Genomic DNA, 16,696 nt, shown 5'->3' with positions numbered 1-16,696 from the left:
TAAGACTTCCCTTTGAACAGAAGACTTATCAGGTACATCAACCACAGTCTGGAGTTTCTGGGGGGGAAAGGATGTTAGGCAATTTTTTTTTCACCTACTGCAAATGATAGCCTTGTTGCTTATTTATGCCTAAAGACAGAGAGAATGGTTTCCAGATGGCATTTTCTCCTTCACCTGATTTTTTAGGAAAAGGAATATTAGCTGACTCAATCACAGTTCCTTTCCCCTCAGACTGGCAAAGCATTTGTCTGAGTTTGGAGTCACTTGGTTAACTAAGTGTTAGGATAATTACAGCTGCACCCAACCTCTTTGCACTGTGGTCCGATGAATGAATAAGGCAGATTTAAAGCTGAGTGCAAGCCTCATAGAAACCTTTACAGATGCAATTGGGGAAAAAATGGCCTCAATTTTGCTGATTTTGAACTGCTTTCAATATTTTTCTTTACAGGCTTCTTTGGGTGATATGCATATAGACCAGGACATGCACTCAAGGGAGGCAGAGTCTCACCACTGTCATCATGAAAAGAAAAAAAATGTAAAAGAAAAAAGGCAAGAGCTGAGGTCAGGCTGAGCTACTTGCTGCCAGAGTCACCGTGGATGACTCTGCTTAACTGTTTAAAAAAGCCTCTAAAAAAGCACCCTCTACAGGAGGAGGCAGGAGAACGACATGCCTCATCTAGTCTGACTTTAATTGTTTTATGATCACTCAAGCAGAGTTAAGCAAGAGTTAAAAGCCGAAAAATTCCTGACATAGGTGAGACACATCATTCTCCAGCCTCCTCCTCTAGAGGGCGCTTTTTAACAGGCTAAGCATGAAGAGATAATTCCTTATAGAAACCTGTCCTGAGGTTGTTCACTTCCAAAGATATTTTTTTTTCAAGGAGAGTAAATGACAGGTGTGCAAAACATTTCAAAGCCAAATCCCGGGTTTCAAGGTCAAAATAGCGTTACTAAAGGCAGATCGGTCTGTTTTAAACTAAGCAGATGTCACATTTGAAATGTTTGGCTCCCATTACTATAAATGTTTCTATTATAGAGAGTGAGGAAACCAAAGAGAGCACAGGTAAAAGAAAGGCACAAAAAAGAATTAAGACCTGAATTCTTTCATATAGAAAGAAAGACCAACTGGTTTTGACCAATGACAGAAGTTGGGCATCGGTCCGTGATGGGGAACCTACGGCATATATGCCACAGGTGGCACGCAGAGCTCCCTCTGTAGGCACCCCAGCCGTCGTCCCAGCCCAGCACCACCGTGCATGCAAGTGTGCCTCCCATTGGCCAGCTGATCTTTGGGTCTCTGCCATGAATGCATGTGGGATGGGACGCATGTGGGGGACGGCATGTGAATGCATGGGGGCAGGGTGCATGCGTGGGGGGCTGCTTGCATCACATTTTGGGGCTTTGTGCAGCACCCATGTGCCCCGTTTTGGTTTCCAGGTTGGTTCAGAGGACTTCCAGACCCAAAATGGGGTGGGGGGGCATGGGAACGTGCGCCCCCCCCCCTCTTTGCCACGTTTTGGCTTTTAGGTTTGTGCAGGAGGCCATCCAGGTCCCTCTGTGCCCTGTTTTGGGCCAGAAAGCCTCCTGCACCAACCTGGAAGCCAAAAATGGGCGAGGGGGACAGGGTGCATGCGTGGGGGAAGAAGAGCACAGGGAGTCACGTGCGCATGCACAGGGGGTTGCACATGGAAGGTGGTTGCATTTAGGGCGGATTGCGTGTGCATGCACAGGGGGCGGAGCACACATTGCATTCTGGTTGTGGGTGAATGGGCACGCAGGCGAGTGCTTTCGGCACGCAACAATAAAAAAGTAGCCATCACTGGCGTAGGTTTTTTTTCTTTTTAAACCTCTGGATGTTGCAATCTATGTATGATGTCCTAGAATAAATAATAAATGGAATACATAATAAATACACAGAAGCAGAACTAGAAAATGTTAAATATAAAATATTGAATAAACTAGAGGTTTGTGATATGCAGTAATAGTAATATATAGCAACAAATGGATATTATTGCTGGTCTATTCTCTGGTTAAGTGCTCCTGATGGAAATCATTTCTTCCAAAAAGAACTGGCCACTCTTCGTAAAGAAAAATATGCTTCCAAACACAGAAAGAGTCCTGATTTTGCCTTTGGTTGTTCCATTTCTGAGGATAAACAGATGCTCCACCTTCCACATTTGATCAATAATTATTATTATTATTAGTCTTGTCCAGGTCAAACTCTTCCCACACCTTTGACATCTACCAACTTCAGTGGGATGGTTGCTTTGGGAAAAGATGTCACCATCTCCTGCAAGAGCCAGGATGATTTTCATGGAATATTCTATCTCCCCAACCATACAAGCTCAAGTGCTCATTGCACAAATAATGGAACAACAAAAAATTATTGTATACCCAAAAGCATTTTGAAATGAAACATATTAGAAACTTGCACTTTCTCTTTTCTTTCTTTTCCATTTAACCAGACTGGGCCACAGCAACGCATGGCCGGGTACAGCTAGTAAAACATAAAAACAGAACGATACAAAATGTACTTTTGTGTAGCACACTTATTTTTAACTATAGCTTTTATATCATTTTACTGTTTTATTTGTAAATCCTCCAGGTGTGTGCAAGTGTGATAGGCAATATTAAAATTGGATTAAATTAATTAATTTTGTAAAAATGACACCAAGTAGTGTTATTAATATGGATGTTAATTCAATCCATAAAAAGGCCCCTTAAGACACTCTGGGCTCCAATCCTGGGCAAGCATCCAAGTCTTCATAGTCTTATGGAAGGCAAACAGGGTCATCCAAATAGCAAAAGGGAAAATATTCTAGAGGGCAGGGAATATGGCAGAGAAGGTTCGTTTCCTGGTCCCCACCAGTTAACATTTCTTGCAACATGTCCAACCCGTCTGACCAAATGGGACAAGTGGAGACAACTGGGAGAAGACAGTCCCTTGGATACAAGCAAACTGAGAGAGAGAGAGAGAGAAGTGGATTGGATGTTGGTTTTACAATACAAAATTCCCCCCAATCCTCCTTCCATCGCACCAACCAAACTCAGAGGTATAGAATAAGTGGTACCTGGCTCAACAGCTGTAAGAGGGATCTTGGGGCCCTAGCCTAGTAGACAACCTCTTAAATATAAGCCAGGAGTATGCTGCAGCTACCAAAAAAGCCAATGCCATCCTGGGCTGCATTAACAGAGGGATACCATCAAGATCACGCACTGCAAAAGTGACTCCATGTCACTTCCTCTATGAGCCGGGGTGGCGCAGTGGTTAGAATGCAGTATTACAGGCTGACTCTGCCCACTGTCAAGAGTTCAATCCTGACTGGCTCAAGGTTGACTCAGCTTTCCATCCTTCCGAGACTGGTAAAATGAGAACCCAGATTGTTGGGGGCAATATGCTAAATCTGTAAACCACTTAGAGAGGGCTGCAAAGCACTGTGAAGCGGTAAATAAGTCTAAGTGCTTTTGCTCATGGTATTTTTACTGCACTACTGAAGCCACAATTGGAATACTGTGTCTAGCTCTGGCCACCAAGATACAAAAAAGATGCTGAGGCCCTAAAAAGAGTACAGAGAAAAGCAACAGAGATGATAAGGGGTCTGGAGGCTAAGTTGTATGTTTAATGGCTAAGGGAACTAGGTGTGTTCAGTCTATTGAAGAGAAGGCTAAAGAGGGCGGGGACGACATGATACGTGTTTTCCAGCACCTGAGGGATTTTCATGGAGAAGATTGGATCAACCTATTCTCCAAAGCACCTGAGGGTAGAGCAAAAAGCAATGAGTGGAAGCTGATCAAAGAGAAATCTAACCTGGAACTAAAGACAAATTTCCCGAAAATGACAATCAATCAATGGAACAGCTTGTCTTCTGGAGTTGTGGGTTCTCCATCACTGGAGGTTTTCAAGAAAAGTTTTGATATCCACTTGTACGGGATGGTCCTACTTCGGACAAGGTGTTGGACTAGAAGACCTTCAAGGTCCCTTCCAACTCTATGATTCTAGCTCTATTTTTTCCATTACTGGAGGTTTTCAATGAAAGATTTGATATCCACTTGTACAGGATGGTCCTACTTCGGACAAGGTGTTGCACTAGAACAGTGTTTCCCAAACTTTTGACATATGTATACCCCTTCTATAATTTTCGTAATGCTGAGTACCCCTCATAAAAAACATGCTTGAATAAAAATCAAAATATATTTCTTTTTTCTTTTTTTGGTACATACGCAAAATAAACGAAAGTTATATTATAAAGAACATTTATTTGATTCAATGAGAAGGATAAAATTGTTTATGTTGAGATGACAGATCATCATAATTTGGTTCCCTGGTTGTTAATTTTAATCTGAGATGCGGTTCCACGTCCAATAGTCTGTTCCTTTTTTTCGACTTAATGTCTACAAATGCAGAAAAAGCAACTTCGCATAAATATGAAGTTGGAAAAGGCAAGATGTATTTCAGGACTTTTTCTGTTAGTAGTTCCAGATTTCAACCAGCGATCCATAATCTCTGTTAAGGATAAAAATTGTATTTTATAAAAATAATCAAAATCAGTGGAACTTACTAAAGCACGATAACAGGCACCCGGAACTAACTATTAAAGAAGTAAGTTGTCTCTGTGTCACGCCTCACAAGACTGTCTAACCGTTAGATAACACTGCAATTCTTTGGCGTTTAAACAGCTCCGTGGCTCAACGTCAACTGTTAATGTAACCGCAGTTTAAAAATGGCCGAATCCAAGCTGTGCGAAGGATGCGCAGAAGTTCCCACCATAATGAGTTACGATACGATGTACGATGGCCCCAGTTCCCATGTAAAAACTGCGATACACGCCTATTTCTTTCCTTGTTCTGTGGGCGCAGCTAAGCACAGTGCAGTGGATATTCCCACGTGATCCCCACCAAACTCCGGTGCAATGTGTACCCCCACCAATCTCTTCCCGTACCCCTGGGGGTACGCGTACCACACTTTGGGAAACACTGGACTAGAAGACCTTCAAGGTCCCTTCCAACTCTATGATTCTAGCTCTATTTTTTCCATCTGCTAGGCAATGTGAGAAAAACTTGGACCTTGGGGGGGGGGGTTCCTTGTCCCCCCACTTCAAAGAGAATGTCTCAGAGCCTTAAAACTCTGGGTCTCCTGCAAATGATTCTTCAGTTCCTCCATTTCAACACACCCATAGATTGCTGTCACTTTCTCTATTTTCTTTCTTTCACAACTGGAAGTTTAGAGAATCATCAGGCAGAAGAAGAAAATGTTTGTCTGAATTAAACTGCTTTTTGGGGGGAGGGGTGCAGGACAAGATCTTTTCCATAATTCCTGCGGTATTTCAGCACTAATCTGTTCCTCTGAGCGACAGGACAGGACAACTCAGAAGATCCAGGAAGCCAGAAGTTCTGCTGCCTACAAAAATCCCAGCATGAGGCTCATTTTCAATCTGATCCTGGGTTGGTATTGTTAGTAAACAGAAGATGGGAGCAGTAGGGATGGAGACATGGGGCCAAGGTCAAAGATCCTGTGTCAATTTCTACTGGTCAGGTATTTTGACACTAATGGAATCATTTTTTTTCCAGGATGGTGGCTGACTCAGCATAGATGGATGGCTGAAGGTGAGTCTCATTAGATACACAACTATTGGATGGACGTAAAATGAGAATTACATATCATGGTCTCCCCAAAGCAAATCCATTTATTTTCTTTTTTATATTTTATATTTTAGCTACATATGGAGAAATAACAAATGTTCTGACAGTAATAGTAACAGTAAAAATCATAATTATAATAACAAAACTAATTATGTTTATTTATATTCGTAGTCATACTAACTCATTTTTTACTTATATGCAGTAATAATCTTTCTTCTTCTAATTTCTACCTCTTATATCTTACCACTGGCAAAACATATCTCATGTTGAGTAATATTCTGTATCTGCTTCATCTTTTATGTTTAATGTCAGTCTATCCGTCACTGCACAGTCTAATATTTTCCGAATTATATTTTCATCTTTTTTCCAATATTGTGTAAATACAATTCTTGCTGCTGTCAACACATATTAAATATGTATCCCTTTTATTGAAGAATATTTCTGGCTTTAGATCTATATATTGCTTAATTATCTTTTCTAACCATGCATATATTTTCCTCCAGAAATTTTTTTGCCTTCACACATGTCCACCACATATGATAATAAGTACCTGGAGCCTGATTATATTTCCAATATTTGGCAGACATATTTTTAGACATCTTTGCTAGCCTTGCTGGTGGCAAATGCCACCTATAGAACACCTTGTATAGGTTTCCTTATATGAGGTGGCCATTGTCATTTTATACTTCCTATCCCAAAGTTTTTGCCATTTGTCTAGTTCTATAGTATAGCCAAAAAGATTTGCCCATATTATCATTGTTTCTTTCACTTGTTCATCTTCCATTTTAATGCTTAATAAGTAACTATATCGTTTCTTTTATTAGTTTTTCATCTGTCCATAATAGTATCCGATCAAGTGCTGTTGGTTCTTTATGTCTTGGCATCTTTCTCATATCTAGACTGTATTTGCAGGTGTGGCCACCATGCTGAATCCACCCCTTGGTTTTGCAATTCCTGCCTGGTTTTAAGTTCTCCTTCCTCATTTAAAAGTTATAACTTTTTCCCACACTAAGAATAGGGCATTCCTCACATAGTGTCTTTGAAAATATCCATGTACTGCATTTCTTTTCCGTACCACAAAAAGGCACTCCAACCTAATTGTAAATCATGTCCCTCCAGCAACAGTAATCTTCTAGGCCTCAGGTTTATCCATTCTTTCACTCACATAAGTACAGATGCCTGGTAATACAGCTCCCAGTCTGGTAACTCAAACCCCACCATTGCTTTAAGACTCCTGTAGCATTTTCAATCTTATTCTTGCTCTTTTCCCTTGCCAGATATATTTCAAAATTATTTTATTCAGTTCCTCAAAATATTTTTTCTCTAATCTTATCAGAATTGTTTGAAATAAAAAGAGTAGCTTCGGCAATATATTCATTTTTATAGTAGCTATTCTTCCTACCATTGATGGTTGTAAGGTCTTCCATTTCTTCAAATCCAATTTAATTTGTTGCATTAACTTCATGTAGTTATCTTCTTTAATTGTTGTGCATCGTGCTGTTAAGTAAATTCCTAAATATTTCACCATCTTTACTATCAGAAGATCTATTTTCTTTGTCAGTTCATTTTTCTTTTTCTCTGTAAAGTTTTTAACTACTATTTTGGTTTTTTATTCATTTATTTTCAGTCCTGCAACTTCTCCATATTCTTCTATTTTTCTTATTAGTTTGGGGCTGATTTCTAATGGTTCTTCTAAGATGAATATTAGGTCATCTGCAAATGTTTGTAACTTATATTTTTATTTCCTTCCCTTTTATTTCTGGATCCTGCCTAATGTTTCTAATTAACACTTCCAATGTCAATATAAGTAATAGTGGTGACAATGGACTTCCTTGTCTAGTGTCTTTTTTATATAAAAATTCCCTGTCATGTCCCCATTCACCATCACTTTTGCCCCTTGAGCGGTATACCATATTTTTCGGAATATAAGATGCACCAAGATTTTGAAGAGGTAATTTTTTTTTAAAGTGTTTGCACTTTGGAAGCCTCTCAAACTCTCTGCAGGCCTCATTTTTTTGTGGAAAACGGGGAATGCAGAGAGTTTGAGAGGCCTGCAAAGTGCTCCAAGGGGCTGGGTGGGCACAAATGAGCAAAAAATAGCCCATTTTTGCAAAAACACAGGGCATGCATAGCCTTTGGGAGGCTTGTAGAGTGCTCCTGGAGACTGGGGGGGTGCAAAAATGAGCAAAAAACCAGGCCATTTTTCACTCAGTTTTGCCCTCCCCAGCCCCCAGGAGCACTTTGCAGGCCTCCCAAACCCTCTGCACATCCATTTTTGTGAAGGGACAGGGTTTCAGGAGGCCAAAATGCTGTATTCAGTGTATAAGATGCACTCAGATTTTCTCCCTCTTTTGAGGGGGAAAAGGTGCGTCTTATAGTCCGAAAACTACAGTATATTGTCTTGATCGTATTTATAAATTTTTCACCAAAGTCTACACATTTTAATTGTTGCATCATGAATAAGGTGACCAGACATCCCGCTTTTGGCGGGACAGTCACGGTTATGTCCCGCAGCGTGTTCAAAAAGTCCCGATTTTCCAAAAGAAAGAAAACAATTTTTAAAAGGACGCCGTTAAAAAAAAGTTTTTATTTGTCTGAAGTGTCATTCCCGAAGTGGCCTTTAGAGGGCAGTGGTTTCCATCTCTCCCCTTGGCTCGCTCTCAGCGCCCGACTAGGGGCAAAGCTCCCTCCCCTCCTGTGCGTGCACGCGCTGATGCATGCCGTTTTTCTGCATGGAGAGCGACGGCTTTCTGGTGGCGGCAGTGTGGCGAGGAGGAGGCTCGGTCCCGGGCCAAGCAGCTCAGCCATCAGAAGGTTTTTCTTGCTTTTTTTTTGCCCGCTTCTCTCGGGCGCCGCTCTCCCTGCAGCCATTTCTCCCTCTTTCTCCTTTTTGTTCTTTCTCCTCCTTCCCCCCAAAAAGAGAATGAGAGGGAGAAAGAGGAGGTGTGGGGGAGATAGTGGGATCGCTGCTTTCTGAGCTTGGTGCAGCAAGGATCCCCCACCCCACCTCCTCTTTCAGAAAGTTAAAATTCCATTGCTTTGTCTAGTGAATCCAATCTGTATCTTTTGTCATTCCAATTGTATTCTCTCAGGTATCAGCCATCTGTAGTTTACATTACATTTAATCAGCATCACAGTCAATAATTGATATTGTTTCTGTAGGTCTCTCACTCTCCGAGGAACCTGCTTCAAGACCACCTATTATTTTCCCTTGTATTGTAATGGTTCATCTCTTGCCTTCTTGAATATTTCCTCTCTCATCAATTTTTAAAAAAAAATCTCACGTGAAATAACTCTGCCCTTCTTCCCCAAATCAAGGTGGGAGATGGTATCCCTTCCAAAGGATGGGGTGCGGGGAAATCCCTCCATACATTGGGATCAACTCCTGGAACCAGAGTGGCCCAAATTATTTTTCTTTTCAGACAACTACAGTATCTTGCATTCGTGCAGCCTTTCTCTCTCTCTCTCCCTCTCTCTCTCTCTCTCTCTCTCTCTCTCGCACGCACACACTCTCTCTCTAAATTCATGTGAGTGTGAGTCATTGAGCAAGGAAAATGTTGCTGCTGTTTCAGGTTTAGCACAATTTCATATATAGCTCTCATATGTCACATTAAATATTGTTTGTTGGCTAAAAGTACAACCTACCAATCTCTTACACAAACAACTGCTTTCATCTTCTCCTCTTATCCAGGGCAACGTCATCATCTCTTACTTTCCATCTCGGTGAATCCCAGTAACTTGGTTGATGTGGGAGAGAATATAAGCATCAGTTGTAAGAGGGATTGGTACGCAAAAGGGAAATCCACCTTCAGTCTAAGGAAAGAAAATCATAATATACCGAGGACAATGAGATTGAATTTCATATTTCCAATGCTGAAGAATCACATCAGGGAAGATACGAATGTATATATCATATATATTCAACTTGGTCATCCTACAGCAATCCAGTTTATATCTTTGTGCAAAGTAAGTCCTTTTCCGTGCTGCTTTCATCCATGAGACTAACCTAACTACAAGTAGACCTCAATTTACAACAGTTTGTTTAGTGACCATCTGACGTTACAACAGAATTGGAAAAGTGACTTATGACCGCTTTTCACACTTATGACCACTGCTTTATCCTCATGGTCAAAATTCAGAGGCTTGGCAACTTACTCATATTTATGACAATCACAGTGTTTCCGAGGTCATGTGATCCCCTTTTGTGATCTTCTGACAAGCAAAGTCAATGGGGAACCAGGTTCGATTAACAACCACAGTACTAACTTAACAACTGCAGTGGTTTACTTAACAACTGTGGAAAGAAAGGTCTTAAAATGGGGCAAAACTCAGCTATCAAATGTCTCACTTAGCATCAGAAATTTGGGTTCAATTGTGATCGGAAGTCAAGGACCACCTGTATTTCCTCCACCTATAAATGGAAACCAAAGTCTGCATTCCCCCAAAATGCAGGAGGAATGGAAACAGCAAAGGACCAGTCTGTGGTGGCTCTGCCAGCTAAAACAGAGCTCGGGAGGACCGTGTGCGGCCCTCCCAAGCTCCGTTTTCATTGACAGAGGAGGCCATCACAGCCCAAAATGGAGCTAACGAGGGCTGCCTTCGACTCTCCTGAGCTCCATTTTCACTGGCAGAGGGTTGCAGGAGGCCATTGCAGCTGAAAACGGAGCTCAGGGACTCATTTTCACTGGCAGAGTGCTTGGGCCCCACAGGCACTCCTGACATGGGTGACATCAAGCTGGCCACGCCCATCCCTGCCCCCAATGTCACACAACCCTAATGCAGCCCTCAATGAAATGGAGTCGACACCCCTGACATAATAGAGAAATAGACACGATCCCCTTTTTGCCTCTTCTTCTGCTGAAAAAGGAGGGAATCAGTGGGGAAGTGGTCACTGATCAAGTTTCATTCCTTGATCACCATCCATTCTGTCACTGAGAGCAAAAAGGGTTTTAAAAAATTGAGAAGGTGCTAATTTAACACTTGCCTAATCAAAGTCTCCAGGATGGGATCATTAAAGCAACTTGATGGCTGTGACAATATTTCTACATTCATCTCAGGAGCCACACAGGTAAAAAGGGGACAGGTTTAGATCAGCTGAGATCCTATCCTGAGTCTTTGCCTCCCTTCCCAGCTGGGTTTGGACCTAACCGTAGTTGTTTGTTTCCTTCTGAAATGCAAATACAGTATCTTGCCACTTTAATGACTCAGTTTGTTGCAAATATTGCAGTATTAAAATTACATCTTTTTCCCCCTTTCTCAGGACAATATTATCCCAGCCCCTCAATTTCAGTGATTCCCAAAGGCCTGGTTGTCCTAGGAAGAGAAGTCGTCATCCAGTGCAAACAGGAATTGTACCAAACTGTAACATTTAACCTCTATAAAAAGGGGGCTTTACATGCACCAGCAGCCCAAATTGTTAAGAACACAGTGACTGATTTCCTTACTCTCAGTGCCCAAGAATCAGATGGAGGGATCTACTTTTGTGACTATCAAGTCTCCAACCAGGAGTACAAATACAATATATACTCGAAGATCAGTAGTGAAATATATATCAATATAACGGGTAATATATGGATTCCTATTCTTCATAGTTACTTCACAAAAGAGAGTTCAGAGTTTTTGTATTTTCTGTACTTAGAATACAAATAATATTAGCACTTGAATTTTCTTTTTCCTTCATCTCTTCATGCATCAGTTAAATTGCTATTATTCTCTTGAACATCAAAGAATATACAAATGTAATAATCATATTGTGATCTTCCCTGTGTTGTATGGTAATAGCTCAGGCTGTAGAATGAAGGCCCTTGAGTTAATTTGTGACTCCTGATGATTGGTTGGACTAGCAGTTCCTGCAGTTTCCTTGACAAGATTTTTACAAGGGATTTGCCATTTCCTTCTTGAGGCTGAGAGTGAGTGATTGGCTCAAGATCCTTTCTTGGTTTGCCTAAGGAGGGACTAGAGCTCACAGTCTCCTGGCTGAAGATCCCCTGTAAGTTCCATGCCTAGGAAGGAGGGACTGGAATGTGCCGTCTCTCAGTTTCTAGCCTGATCCTTTAACTACTACACAAACTTGCTCCAGATACATACTTACATGCATGCATGCATACATCAGGGGTGGGTTGCTGCTGGCGTTACTGCCAGTTCGGTGCCCACGCGATTTGCTCCGCGCATGTCCAGTTGCCTGTAAATAAGATTTAAAATGCCAAAAAAGATGCCACGGCAGCTGGGGAATTGGTTCGGGGACATGGAGAGCCTGCCGCCCCTACTGGTTCGGCAATTCGGCAACCCAGTTGCAATTTTCACTATTGAGTCGCCTGAACCGGTGCAAACCGGTAGCAACCCATCTCTGACATACATATGTGTGAGCTGCAATGGTGCAGTGGTTAGAGTGCAATACTACAGCCTACTTCTGCTGCCTACCGGCTGCCTGTAATTTGGCAGATCAAATCTCACCAGGCTCAAGGTGGACTCAGCTTTTCATCCTTCCAAGGTGTGTAAAATGAGGACCCAAATCATTGGGGGCAAGAGGCTGACTCTGTAAACTGCTTAGAGAGGAATGTAAAAGCATTGTGAAGCAGTATATAACTCTAAGTGCTATTGTTATATATACAAAATCTGCTATGTCACTATTTCCTAAGATCTATTAAAAGAACGCACACTACACTGACTGCATAAAGCATGGGAAAAGTGCTTTTATTATATATAAATATTAATATTATATATTAAGATTGCAGGATGCATTAAGGAATAGGAATCTAGAATATTATGGATGATAAAGCAGGATTTCCGCCTTCTAATGAATATAAATCATGCGGCATAGCTGATTGTCACACAACTGATCGTCAGAACTATCAGTTTGCCCAAACCGGTATCAAAAAAATGCTAATGGTTCAGGGGAACTGGTCCGAACCTGTAGCCTTTCACCTCTGCTTCTGAGGTACCTTCCAATTCTATTATTCTATGTTCTAAAAGGATTAAGAAATTACATTTAGATGGAGTTGATAAGTTTGTTATGGAACGCTCAGTGGAAACACAAAATTATTTTTAAGTTAACAATGAATGTGTAGCCTTGTTCAAGTTTAGGAAAGCTGTTCCTTTAGTTATTTCTCTGTGTTTATTTTCCTATCCAGCAAATTCCTCACCCCATATAGACTGTATATCAGTCTTACTAGTGATTTTGCATAAATCTAAAAGTGGGGGAAATTGTAGGTTCTTGCCACTTTTAAGGCTTGTCATTTGGTGCTTCTAATACCTTTGCTCTTTATCTAATACTTTCTTGCCTTCAGAACCCAGAATTACAGGGCCTGCCATCTATATGGAACCAAAGGGACAGCAAATGCTTGAAACAAACGCCCGGATCTACTGCCAGGGGCCAAAAGGGGGGCTGAAGTATTCCTTCTATAAGTCAACAGACTTCATAGCTTCCCAAACGGCAAAACCAGACAGTTCCTTGGCTGAGTTTTCCATTTTGGGAGTCAGGATGGAGCACATAGGAAACTACAGTTGTTGCTATCAGCTTGAAAATAAACCCTTTATGTATTCAAAGTTAAGTGACCCTCTGCAGCTTCAAGTAAGAGGTAAGGAATTAGTTCTTCCCCAATCCCCGCTATCTTCCAAACCCCATATCCTGAATAAGAACCATGAGTAAAATTGGGGACCATTTATCCTGAACCATTTGAGGAAACCTGAGAATGAGATGCTTTAATAAGGAAAGTATTTTAAAAAACCAGAATGAGAAAGTGAAAAAAATACAGCCAACTTCGTATGCATTATGCATATACTGTAGGTGTGAAAAGGAGCAGGCGTAGAGTCAAAAGAAAAGGGACTGTGTAATATATGCGTAGGTTCATCACTTCTACTAGAGGAAGTGTGAAGCCCAGCCTGTTAAGCCCTGCAGGCGGAGTGTTCTGATCCAGGCTTCCTTAACAAGCAAGAAGTGGAGTCTTGGTCCCAGCAAAACCCCTTTTATTTATACAACTGTGAATTCCTTTCATTCAGAGTCCACAAGGCTCCAGTCTTTCAGAGGGTTGTTTATCAAACACGAACCTTATCTTGTTTGGCAAGTTGCCAAATAACTAGTTCAGTGCTGGGTTCTGGCTGCTGTTGCAACCGGTAAACTGCAATGGAGCCTGGCATCCACCATGTGCACATGCACAGCACACACATGCATACCCACTGCCCATGATGCTCCAGTTGCTTGGTGGAGCATCACTCAGGCACCATAAACCCCGTGCGCATGTGCAAATGCCCAGGTAGGCTCAAATAGTGGTAAGGAGAGCGGGCGGACGGGTGGGCCCTCCAGAGCACCAGCTCTGTTTGGATAGCTGGCCTTTTGCCATAGTCTTCTGAGTTTCCTTCTCGACATCCCCGATATTTAAAAGCAAAAGATGGCTGTCTGTAAAGTACCCTAATGATGCCTGCTTCATAATAAGTGACCCGATGTTGTAATATAAAAAGCAGTGATTTATTAACAGCTTCATTAGACATTCTTCATTAGGCATTTCTTATTCACAGTCATCTTTTTTGCTTTCTTATATGCTTTTGAATCTTGCCCCGTGTTCCTTTCCTCCCTTCAGTCTGTGTCATAAATCATGTTATCCAATATTTTCATTCATCTCAACCCAACTACTGTAATCTGAGATCCGGCTCCGCCGACATCTGCATGGAATGTCAACACAGAGAGTTGACAGCCTGAATGTTTGGGTGAAAGTGATTTGAGTGTGACTATTTTCCAGGACAGGGAGTGTGCAACTGAGTGATGATAAGCCAAGCCTGGGAGCAGACATATAACATTTTTAATGGTGACAGATGTGGGAATTTATTATCTGAATAATAAATAATAACATAATAATAGTTATGCTTTATTGAAATATGGGGACACCCAGCAAAAGAGTGTGATAGCTCCACTGGAAAATCCTGAGGAAGGTGAAATGGGTTTTATATATTGTGAAGGGATGGAGAAACTTGTTAAGAAGCTAGGATTATTATTTGTACAGGAATTGCGTAGCACCTGTTCAAATAAAGTGAGAGACACTGACACAAATTTGTAGTTTTATGGACCATATTTTCCCCAAAATAAGACAGGATCTTATTTTCTTTTGACCCCTGAAATAAGCATTTGGCCTTATTTTTGGGGAGGTCTTATTATTTTTGAGGAGCAGGAGGCAGTGAATGTGGTCACCTCGTGGCTGCTGCTGTGTGGCAATATTTTCAGTGAGGGCTTTTTTAGGAAAGAAAGGTGTGCAAATGTGGTAAAAGATGAGAGATTGGGTGAAAATATGGAGAGATGGAATGGGCTTCTACTAGAAGCTTGAAGGAAAGGGTAGAGCAGTTAGAAAAAAATCAGCAAGGAAGGTGTGGATCAGAGGAGAAAAATGGAGGGAAGATGGAGAAAGAGCAGCCTTTCTTGCTGCTCAGGCAGGAACTGAAACAATTAAGTAAGCTATAAACTGGAAAGAGGAAACTCAGATCTCAATTTGTGAGAAAACTGCAATCTCAGAGCCCTTATTGAGTAATTGACTAATTATTACTCAATTTCTAAACTGGCTGCTGAGGTAAATAAACTCTTGACAGGCAGTACAGATAGGGCTTGACATATGACCACAATTGAGCCCAAAATTTCTGTTGCTAAGTGAGAAAGTTGTTAATTCTTCTCCCTCATGTTTCCTCATTTTATGACCTTTCTGACCACAGTTGTTAAGTGAATCACTAGAGTTGTTAAGTTAGTAAGAGGGTTGTTAAATGAATCTGGCTTCCCCATTGACTTTGCTTGTAGAAGATTGAGAAAGGAAATCATAGGACCCCGGGACGCTGCAATCGTCATTAATGTGAATCAGTTGCCAAATGTTTGAATTTTGATCACAAAACCCCCAGGGATACTGAAATAAGTGTGAAAAATGATTATGTCATGTTACAACTTCAAACAGTCACCAAATGAACTATTGGAAGATGAGGATTATCTGCATGAGGGAATTGTTTTCTTTTCAATGGGCAGAAAATGAGCATGGGCAAGGTAGTCAGATGCATCAGACTGTGTTACTTCAGGGGTATAAAAATAGCCCAACCCTATTTGGGGAAGCTCTTGCTTCTGATAGACCCCCACCCTCCCACCCAGGAACCAAGAGCACCATACTACAGAACAGGCATGTGGATGATTTATTGTTAGCAGCTCCCACTGAGGAAGATTGTGAACAAAACACTATCAGTCTTTTGAACTTGCTGTGTGACTGCGACAGTAGTGGGTTTCTCCCGGTTCGTCTCGGCTTGGAAGAACCGGTTGGTGAAATTTACCGATCCGGTGAGAGGAGGTTTGACCGGTGGACCGGGAAGTAATGTCCGGAACACCTGCCCTGGCTCTGTCACTCGCTCATCCTGGCCATCTCATCGCAGCTCGCTTGCACACCCGCCTGTCCACACTAAACTAGTCCAGCCCGCCGCTCACTGATTGGTTGGAATCCAGCCAATCAGTGAGCAGGCTGGAGGCGACCTGTTTAAAAGTGTGGCGCTCTTTCCAAAGCAGCTGTCGCATTGCGCTTGCTGATCGGTCCTCCCTTTGTTTCGCTTTGCCTTCCAGCAGTTTGCTGCTTCCCTCAGGTAAGCAAGTAAGTGCGAAGGGAGGCAGCGGGAGACTAGCTTACGCCAGCTTGCAGCTTTCATGAGGGAAAGCCTTCCAGTCCTTGCCTCATGAAAGCCGCAAGCTGGCGTACACCGTGTGGCCGAAAGCGGGTGGGCAGCAGCGGCAGGCTAGCTTTCGCGGCTTTCACTAGCTGTGAGCTGGCATATGCCATGTGGCCAAAAGCAGGTTAGCGGCGGTGGCAGTGGCAGCAGTGGAAGGCTAGCTTTCGCAAGGGAAGGTCTTCAGGCCTTCCCCCATGAAAGCCGTGAGCTGGGGTACACCACGTGGCTGAAAGTGTGTGGGCGGTGGAGGCAGCAGCAGGCTAGCTTTCACGAGGGAAGGCCTTCAGTGTTAGGGTTGCAATGAGTTGGACATGACTTCGCAACTAACAACAACAAAATGAAGCTGTCTAAATAATCACAGGTAATCACACATGTATTT

General features: G+C 42.1%; 1 protein-coding gene across 1 annotated transcript; it reads left to right on the top strand.

The window, feature by feature from the left end:
* Nucleotides 1-5,594: 5,594 nt before the first annotated feature.
* On the top strand, nt 5,595-15,972 carry LOC148046309 (immunoglobulin superfamily member 1-like). Its single transcript, XM_087714667.1, has 4 exons — nt 5,595-5,604; nt 10,901-11,203; nt 12,927-13,217; nt 15,755-15,972. The coding sequence occupies exons 1-4, from the start codon at nt 5,595-5,597 to the stop codon at nt 15,970-15,972; spliced, it is 822 nt and encodes a 273-aa protein (XP_087570793.1).
* The last annotated feature ends 724 nt before the right edge of the window (nt 15,973-16,696 follow it).

The sequence above is a fragment of the Thamnophis sirtalis genome, unplaced genomic scaffold, assembly GCF_051295495.1.
Source record: "Thamnophis sirtalis isolate CommonGarterSnake01/CBP01778 unplaced genomic scaffold, rThaSir2_p1.2 scaffold_4, whole genome shotgun sequence".
Lineage (NCBI taxonomy): Eukaryota > Metazoa > Chordata > Lepidosauria > Squamata > Natricidae > Thamnophis > Thamnophis sirtalis.
Note: the sequence above shows the minus strand (reverse complement) of the source record. Positions and strands in the feature narration are given on the sequence as shown.